General features: G+C 36.9%; 1 protein-coding gene across 3 annotated transcripts in view; it reads right to left on the reverse strand.

Annotated features, from left to right (window-relative positions):
* The window catches only part of CDKL5 (cyclin dependent kinase like 5), a 118,373-nt gene extending 108,860 nt beyond the window's left edge, over positions 1 to 9,513 (reverse strand). For all 3 annotated transcript variants that reach the window (XM_015564880.1, XM_006765130.2, XM_006765129.2), the window contains exons 1-2: positions 9,288 to 9,513; positions 5,949 to 5,983 (exon numbers count right to left, since the gene is read on the reverse strand). In XM_015564880.1, coding sequence (XP_015420366.1) covers positions 5,949 to 5,983; positions 9,288 to 9,351 — 99 coding nt within the window. In that variant the 5' untranslated portion in view covers positions 9,352 to 9,513. The remainder of the gene's footprint in view (positions 1 to 5,948; positions 5,984 to 9,287) is intronic.
* Between the last annotated feature and the right edge of the window lie 716 nt (positions 9,514 to 10,229).

Here is a 10,229-nt window from a genome sequence, read left to right on the forward strand (position 1 = left end):
TATATATTTCAGGCCTGTATAGAAAAATGATTCATACTCATTTTTGCTCCTAGAGCTTTGAAAAAAAAGTCATATTGAAAAGCATTTTGTGACCCAACCATAAAATTATTTTTGTTGCTACTTCATAACTGTAATGTTGCTACTGTTATGAATCGTCATGTAAATATCTGATATGCAGGATGGTCTTAGGCGACCCGTGAAAGGGTTGTTGGACCGCCAAAGGGGGTCGCGACCTACAGGTTGAGAACCGCTGCTCTAGACTGAGTGGTGGGTGGGGATATAATCATTTAGGGACTGAGAACTGATTTACTATAAGAAGGGTGATTGAAGTAAAGTATTCTGTGTAGACAATGCATACAGAGCTAATACTGGCTAATTCTAATATGACCATTCCCTTATGCCACTTACTAAAAAGCAAACTACAACAAAACAAATCCAGATTAGGATGATGAGGATAAAGGCAACCAGGAAACCTGCAAAAACCCAAAATTCTTCTAGTTCCCTAAAGAAATCACTCTCCTGGAAATTGACAAATAAGCCATTATTTCTTTTATTGATAATCAGACAACAGAAACACAGGTGGTTTTTCCTATATCAACAGACTTGTAGAATTGAAATTATAAAATATTATAATTCAAAAAAGGACAATCTTGGTGAGACTTTTGCAATGTCCCAGAAACTATTCTACAAATAACTGAATGGCAACAAAAACCAGGTCAAGAGAGGAAACTACACAGAAATAATGGTTCTATATGAGTACCTATGTAAGAGGTAATGGAAGATGTTTTCCCCCATGAATGATTCTTACTATCACTGTTCCTGATCTGAAGTACAGTTTTATATTGGCATCTCATTAATCTCTGTAACATGCAATAAATTAATGCCATTTAGGAGAGAGTAATTACTTAAAAATTATTATGACAAAATAATCAGTACTGGATTCTTTCCAGCTTCTGACAATCTTTATGAAAAACCCCAAGCCCCTCTTTTTCTTCAAATGTTAAAAATTTTAAACATGAAAAGCAAAACTCACACTTTCTTGTTATTTAAATAAGATGAAATAATATAATCAATCCAATGTATTCAGTTTCTCATTGTTGACTCTCCCTAAGCTTTGTTTTAAAAACTCAATTCACATGTAAAAACTAAAACTCAAAGAAAAACATTAGTCTTATTTACTGTAAGAAACAAAAGTAAAAATTTATTTTTAGTATAAAATAACTGTGGTTTGATGTGGCAGACTATAAATAATCTGTTAAATTGATGATAGTTAAAACAAAATGATGATGGTTCACTAAATTTTCCTCAAATATCTTCTTAAAATAATTTGCTTTAGCCCTGGCTGGTTTGTCTCAGTGATTAGAGCGTCAGCCCCCAGACTGAAGGGTCTCGGGTTCAATTCCAATCAAGGGCACATACCTTGGATGCAGGCTCGATCCCCAGCCCCCGTCAGACACATGCAGGAGATAACCAGTTGATGTGTCTCTCTCACATTGACGTTTCTCTCTCTCTGTCTCTCCCCCTCCCTTCCACTTTCTCTAAAAATCAATGGGAAAAATATCCTTTGGTGAGGATTAACAACAACAACAAATAGCTTGCTTTAAAAAAAAAAAAGTAACCAAATCATCATTTAGCTTTTGGGCGGAAAAGCAAAATTAATCTGAAAAAGGAAAAAAAGGAATCACTAATTCAAAATGTATAATGCTCACTAAAAACAAAGCCTTATAGCAAAAGACAAATATTAAGTAATAGCAAACAGACAAAGAATCCTTTTTAGTACAGGGAGATAAGGATATTTCTAATGAGTGAATATTTCATCAAATCTACTCTTCTTCCTACTCTTAATCTCAGTCTTTCAAATCTCAAATGTGGAAAATGGCACAATCCCGATTTTATCCATGTTTTCTCTCCTTAACCTCTTTCAATTTGGCATTCGATGTACCATTTCACTCAAAGAGGCCATTAATAAATGGCACTATTAATCTTTATCATCACAAGTCTTTTTTATGGATTTTTTCAGTTGGCGAATGCCATTTTAAAAAAACTTCCTTCCTTGCTTTCAAGAGGTCAGCCTCTCTCTCCTTTCAGTCTGACCATTTGAAACATGCCCTTCCCACTGCTTTGCACTCCTTCTTGGAAGGTTCATATCATTTCGCAGTTCCAGCTCATGCTCAAGTTAGCCCATTTCTGGAGTCAGATCAAAGCCACTTTATAAACTGTGTAATCTTGGCCCTGTTACATAACCTATGACTCAGTTTCCTCTCTTGCAAAATGGAAATAAGAGGACTGTTGTGGGATTAAATGTAAAATATCTAGTAGAGTGACTAGCACATGGTCAATGTTCAATATGTGGTATTTAGTAATATCAGGTTTGGTATTCTGGTGCCATTTTATTCTTTATTATGAAAGCCAAAGTCATTATTTCTCCCCCTAAACTTACACACCCTTTATAAGTTTTTCAGTCAGATACATGATACCAATGATTTTCCAGTTTGCCACAAGTCCTTGGGATCATCTTTAATCCCTCCACAGGGACCTGCTACTCTGCAACAGCTCTTTATAGTGTCCTTAATTTTTGGTTCTATAATTTAAGTCAACTTTATTATTAATTGAATACTTATAGGCTGTACCCTAATACTGGATAGTTCATGGCTTTGTGTAACTTGCTATCTCAAGAGCATATGGCATCTACTACTTCACAACAAACAGAAACTTCTCATAAGTCAACCCCAGCCACAGGAAAGGAACTACATGAACCAGTACTTCCCTGTCCTAGGCTCAGCATCACCCTCCAACCTCTACATGGCTGCACAACCCTCTTGCCTCTAATATCATCTCCCTATTTCAACACCATTCTATTCTCCCTACTTTGTAATGAGGACAATCTCTTTGGACTTCTGCAAAGAAAAAGTGTACTGTAAAACATGTCTCCCCTCTCACAGGCACTTCAAAGCAGACATGCAACTTTTAAAAAATCAGCAACATATATCTGCAGTGAAGATCCAAACTAGAATGTCTTCCAAATGCCAGTAGTCATAAAGTGCCATAAATAGCTGAACAGTCATTGCTAAGAGTTTTCATATACATGTCAATGTGTATATCTATACTAATAGAGGAATATGCAAATTGTCCAGGACACTGTCACAGTAATGACCACCAGGCTGCCTGGAGCAACAAGGCCGGCATGGGGGTTAGTGAGGGATGACCAAATGACTGAACAGCAGGCTGCATGGGGTGACCAGGCTGGCAGGGAGGTTAGTGAGGGATGACCAAACAACTGAACAGCAGGATGCATGGGGTGACCAGCCCAGCAGGGGGGTTACTGAGGGACAACCAAACGACTGAACAGTAGGCTGCATGGGGCGATCAGGCCGGTGGGGAAGCAGTGAGGGGCAACCAGGCTGGTGGGGATGACCAGGCCAGCAGGTGGCAGGTGGGGCAGTTGGGCACAACCAGGTCAGCAGGGGGAGGGGCAGTAAGCGGCAACCAGGCTGGTAGGGGGGCAGTTAGACGTGACCAGGTTGGCAGAGGGGCAGTAAGGGGCGACCAGGCCAGTGGGGGGGGGGCAGCTGGGGGAGCACGCTGGCAGGGGGGAGCAGTTGGGGGCAACAAGGCCAGCAAGGAGGCGGCAGTTAGGGCTGATCAGGCTGACAGGGTGGGCAGTTAGGGGCGATCAGGCAGCAGAACCTGTCAAAAAGAGAGTATCATTATATTCTTTTAATATATTTTTATTGATTTCAGAGAGGAAGGGAGAGGGAGAGAAAGAAACATCAATGATGAAAGAGAATCATTGATTGGCTGCCTCCTACACTCCTCACACTAGGGGGATCGAGCCCACAACCCAGGCATATGGCCTGACTGAGAATCGAACCGTGACCTCCTGGTTCATAGGTTGATACTCAATTACTGAGCCATGTTGGCCAGGCTGGACCACATTTTTTAAAATATTTTTTTATTGATTTCAGAGAGGAAAGGAGAGGGAGAGAGAGACAGAAGCATCAATGATGAGAGAGAATCATTGATCGGCTGCCTCCTGCACATCCCACACTGGGGATCAAGCTCACAACCTGGGCATGTGCCCTGACCGGGTATCAAACCACGGTCTTCTGGTTCATAGGTAAATTCTCAATTACTGAGCCATGCTAGCCGGGCTGGGCCACATTCTTTTTTAATTGGGCAGCATTTATTTCAATAAACCAACTTTTATTGTGTTCACAAAAGACAAGCTATATCTTTTTATAAACATGACTTCTAAATTTCTTGCAACAGTACACAGATTAAAACAGTAACTTTCTTTCTTACTTGCTCAAATATACAATATACTAGGAATTATTTAATTATATATACACTCAGATCCAACCCTCTCAAAAAGAGAACAAATTTATGCATAAGTGATCAAACACACACCTATGCATAAGTAATCATACATTTTATAACCATTTTATAATTTTAAAAGGAATGCAAAATACATGGGTGTGATTATTTTATATATAATGGTACAATAGAAACTATTATATCCATTTTTAACTATAACATGAGATTTTGTGGTTATCCATTTGTTTGCTCCTGAAGGGTAAATCTTACCAAAAGCATCAAATTCTCTATTTTGGGGTAATGGGGTGAAGATTTGAAGGTTTGATTCTGGCTGAAAGAAGAATATACTATAACAAGTCTAATGACTAAACAGCTGCAGATTCTAAAAAGAGTTTTTATTACTCTGAGTGAGGCACTAATTTATGTTTAAATTTTCCATCCGATATCTTTTTAGATGCATGAAAGAAAAAAAAATAATACTTAAAGAGCTGTTTTGTGAGTCCCCTCATTTAGGAAAGGGCAGTAAAAAGAGTTTTTTAGATGCCATCTCAGTTTTTAAAGTATCTCTTCAGACAAACCCTAAGCCATACAAGGTTAAGAAAACTACAGTTTACTTATCCTTGTAACCCAAAGTGCTCTACACATAGCCACTAGGAATCAGAGTTCACATTTAGAATTGGTTTCCCAAGAGCTTAGATCCCTGTTATCATCCACTCTCACTCTGGACCCATCTTGCTGGCACTGACAGTGTGCATTAGCAATGTGCAGTGTGAACCATTTCTTACTATAGTTAACAAGCATGTTTTAACAAACAAGTAGACAGATATATGGATACATTAAAGAATATTCAACTAATAAATATTTTTTTACATAAAAGACAGAAGAACTTAGATTAGGTCAAAATTGTTATAGCTTTAACACTTCCCATATTTTTTTAATTGAGGTATAATTGGCATACAACATTATATTAGTTTCAGGTAATCATTACAACGTAATGATTCAATATTAGAACACATATCATCTTAAAGTTATTCTCTGAGTAAAACATGTTCACCACTGAGCAACAGCTGTGGAAACTTGAAATAACTTACCTGAATAAATGGTGATTATTATCATAGTCAAATAATTTATATAATTTGATTCATTCAAGGCTGTGCAAGAGTGATCAACTATAATCAATAATAACCATATACTATTCTCCCAAGCCCTATTTTATATCAAATACCTATCCACTATACCCTTCAAAATCTGGATTCAGACCCATAAAGTATTCTAAGTTACGTATTGGGTCTACAAGAAAAATGCTAACTGAATGAAAGTCTTCATTGTTCTTAAGTACCTGAACATAAATTTATCACTACCTTGATTTCTTCTCTATCACCTCTTCTCATTAGGCAGCTTTTCACCTATACATTGGACAGGTGAAAAAATAGCACATGATTGCAAAGAACTAATGACTACCAAATCATGATAAAGCTTGTCCCAAAGTAATCTCCTTTCTCTGGGTTCACATATTAATTCTACTCAACAAGTATCATCATTATAGCCAGACAGCTTTAATTATATGCTCACATGCACAGAACACTACATTAATTTCAAAACAGTTAAAACACATTTTTTCTTCTTGTACTTGCCTTATGTCTGCATTTAAGTACAACTCCATAGGCTCCTATAATAAAAAGAAGTAAACAGTTAGAAGCAGTATACCTACTACAGCTCTTATAGAAATTGAAGTTCTATTATATTTACACTAGAGGCCCGGTGCATGAAATTTGTGCACTGGGGAGGGGTGTCCCTCAGCCCAGCCTGCACCCTCTCACAATCCGGAATCCCTCGAGGGATGTCCGACTACCAGTTAAGGCCCGATCCCAGCCTGGCCTGTGAGGATCTGGCCTAAACCAACAGTCGGACATCCCCTGAGTGATGTAGCAGTGCACCAAGTGGCAGGTGGCCAGGGAGGAACCAGAACCAGGGCTCAGCGCCACACTGCTCATGCTCATCCCAGCCCACTGTGCCTGCTGCTGCCACTCGGTAGTGCTGCTGTGGAGTCAGGAGAGGCTCCTGCCGCCGCCATGAGCCCAGTTTCTGGCTGAGCAGCGCTCCCCCTGTGGGAGCTTACTGACTACCAAGGGGCGGCTCCTGCCTTGAGTGTCTGCCCCTGGGTGGTCAGTGTGCATCATAGCGACTTGTTGACCAGTTATTCCGTCATAACAGTTGCTTAGGCTTTTATATATATAAATTGGTTATCAGTATATGTTATAATAATGATTCCTAAAATAACAATATTCTGCAGTGATAATGCAAAGAGCCACCTACAGAGCATGGATATTTATTATATATTTTTTTCATAAACCGAGAGTATAAGTAACTCATTTCCTCAACATGTACTTTTACAGGTTTCTCTTTTAAAGAAAATTTCACTTGAGACATTTTTAAATTTAAACTTAAAATATTCTAGAGACAAGATTTGGGTACAAGAACCTTGGGAGTAGATGAAAATTAATTCAAAAGATTCTAGGAAACTTGAAATTTAAGAGCTAATGATTTCTTAGCATGGAGCTTACCAAATATGTTATCTATCCTAGGAGACAATTAAGTCCTCTTCTAGGATACTGGAATATCTTTCCTGATTGGCAAAACAGTATAGGCCTCAGCATTTCAATTAATAACTAATCAAAGTTGATACATCTTTTGCCATAAATAATCAATTCAAGGGCACAGGCCACAAGCAGTTCAAGAATCTCTGGCCATTTATAGCCATGCACTCCCACTTTGTTTGATATATTTTGATGAAATTCATCATCATCTTTTGGGTTACTTATCTTGTTATCCAGCCAATAAACTACTTCCTTAGAGACAGAACACAGAGTAGACAGCAAGTTACCCAGAAAACTGAGGTTAAAGTTATACTGTGAACATCTAATTAGGAGAATCAGAAGGTAGATTCTGCTTGACAGTTTTAGAGTTTGCTTGACAGTTTTAAATTTCCTTAATATATATTTGTATTTCTTAGCCAAAAAGCATCTGAGGTAGTTTATTAAAAAAACCAAAAAACATATAGCAATGTTTCTGGCTACAACTTAAACTGACATATTCTGATTTATATAACAGTCTTGTAGTTTTAGTTAATCTGAGCCAATCCCTGAGAAGGTGATCACATATAAATATACAAAGAAACACAAGGTTAGGATCCAGAAAACTTAGGTTCAGAATCTGGAACATTCCAAATGTGTTATACTCTATGAGATGACCTTCTCCAGTCAATAGTTTATTGCATAAGTCTAACTGTAATACTTCTTTGGGGGGGGGAACCAATAACAAATAAACAAAAAGGCAGGTATTATAAAACAGATAGTAGGTAGCCGAAACCGGTTTGGCTCAGTGGATAGAGCGTCGGCCTGCGGACTCAAGGGTCCTGGGTTCGATTCCGGTCAAGGGCATGTACCTGGGTTGCGGGCACATCCCCAGTGGGAGATGTGCAGGAGGCAGCTGATCAATGTTTCTCTCTCATCGATGTTTCTAACTCTCTATCTCTCTCCCTTCCTCTCTGTAAAAAATCATAAAATATATTTAAAAAAAAACAAAAAAAAAGATAGTAGGTAAGATATGAAGAATAAATTTTATTTACATAATTAATATTAATGAAGAAAACGAAAAGGCATTGACTGGTGAAGAAAGAAGGATCCATTCTCTTAATATGGTTTCAACTTCAGATCTTGAAGCAAACACCCAATGATCAGACTGTGTTTTTAATTGCTTTTATTTATTTTAATTTTTTATTTAAATTCTTTTTTGCTGAAAGTATTACATGTGTCTCCACTTTCCCCCATTGACCTCTCCCTGCCAGCTCCCAATCCCCTCCCCACCCCAGCACAGGCCCTCACCCCTCATACTGTCTGTGTCCATTGGTTACGCTTACCGTATATGCATGCATACAAGTACTTTGGTTGATCTTTTACTCCACCCTCTCCCACCCTACCTTGCCTTCTCTCTGAGGTTTGACACTTAATATTAAAATCTAAAACAGCTTTTCTGTTCACATTGGTAAATTTTTAAAACTCCTTTTAAAATTTCAAATTTATTTGAAAATTCTGAAATATAAAATATTTGTAACATTTGCTTTAAAGATATATGAAATTTTTGTAACATTTGCTTTAAATAAACCATAATTATAGTCATTTATCTCATTAACAGAATCATTTATCAAAATCTCCATAAAGTTATCTTTAAGTCAAGAGCAAAAACTACTAAAATGAAAAAATCAAACTTATGAAAAATGAATTACCATATTTCATCTAATCAGTGATGTCATTGAATATAAGCATAATTTTATGTACTACTAGGAAAGGAAAAATGCTGCCAATTAAACCATGACATGCTACTGATTATAACATACATCTGATTTCAAAGGCATCACAATATGACCAAATTGTGTGCCTCAGAATTTATAAAATGTGGTTTGTCATTCCCAGACAAATACAAGTTATTTATTCATTTATTTACCATGTAGTGAGTAAAATTTAACTTATACAAATAAAATTAAAGTTACTGACAATAAGCCTAACTGATATAAAAATAAAATGTAACCAAAAAATTATTGACTAAAGAAACCATGGTTCCTAATGAAAGAATGAAATAGATCTTACAACATAGAAACCATACCTGAAACCTGTATGTTCATGTTGACCAATGTGAACCCAATAAATTAAATAAAAAAAAGAAAAGAATGAAATTAAGGCAGCCTCAAGAAATTCCTGATTTATTAAACTTTAAGGGGTTTTTTAATGTTTTCAATTTTCAATTTGAGAATATGACCCAATAGTTGAGAATAATTTTATTTTTAATATCTTGCTCTTAGGTTCATATCTAAATTGACGCAGATTAAATTAGTAGGACCTGAATTATTAGCTTTTTTTGGTGGTAGGTATAATTGTATATTGCTAAAAAAAAACCTCAAGAAATGCTAAACTTACCTTCACCTACAACCCCAAGGATCTCAAATTTATTCATCACATTACCAATGTTAGGAATCTTCATGAAGACAAACTCCTCTTTTGATGCGAGCCACAAAACATGGCATCAAAAGAACTTCTGAGAAAGTTGTTTAGTAAGTAGAACAAAAAAATGGCCGAAGGAAGAAATTCTCACAGGTTGGCAGGAACTTTCACATATTTCTTCTAATGTGAAGTATTAAATGATTCCCTGAAAGAACAAACAATTACAAGCCATAAGTTTTATATTTCAGTAATCAAATAAACTAGCCTATATTTTTATACAGTTCTTTTAAAACCTTATTAATGTTTCACATACAAAAAAAAGACATAATCATAGGAGGGAAGAACCCAAAATGGAACATAAATGAATAAATGTAGTTAACTGTATTTGAAATGAGTAATGTAAACACATTGAACAGGGCCAGAGGAAAAAAAATTAACCCTAGGTAATTCTTGAAAACGATATTTTAATACCATACTCTCCTTGAGCTTAGACAAAAAATAAATATAAATACATACTATATTCTACTTAGATAGTTATTTTACACAGAGATATGAAACTTCTTTATATGTATTCTAGGACTAAGCAAATAAGTATATGTATTGTGGATAATGAGAGTTTGGTTCCTTATTCTCATAAAAAGAAGTTACAAATATAAAAAGGGGGAAGGCCCTGGCTGGCATGGTTCAGTGGTTAGAGCATCATCCCACACACCAAAGGGTCAGGGGTTTGATTCCCGGTCAAGGGCATGTACCTGGGTTGCAGGTTCAATCCCTGGCCCTAGTCCAGGCGCATGCAGGAGCCAACGAATCGATGTGTCTCTCTCATATCAATGTTTCTCTCTCTCCTTCCCTCCCTCCTTTCTACTCTCTCTGTAAAAGCAATGGAAAATATATCCTCAGGTGAGGATTAAGAGAAAA

Source organism: Myotis davidii, unplaced genomic scaffold (assembly GCF_000327345.1).
Source record: "Myotis davidii unplaced genomic scaffold, ASM32734v1 scaffold161, whole genome shotgun sequence".
In the NCBI taxonomy this organism is placed as follows: Eukaryota; Metazoa; Chordata; class Mammalia; order Chiroptera; family Vespertilionidae; genus Myotis; species Myotis davidii.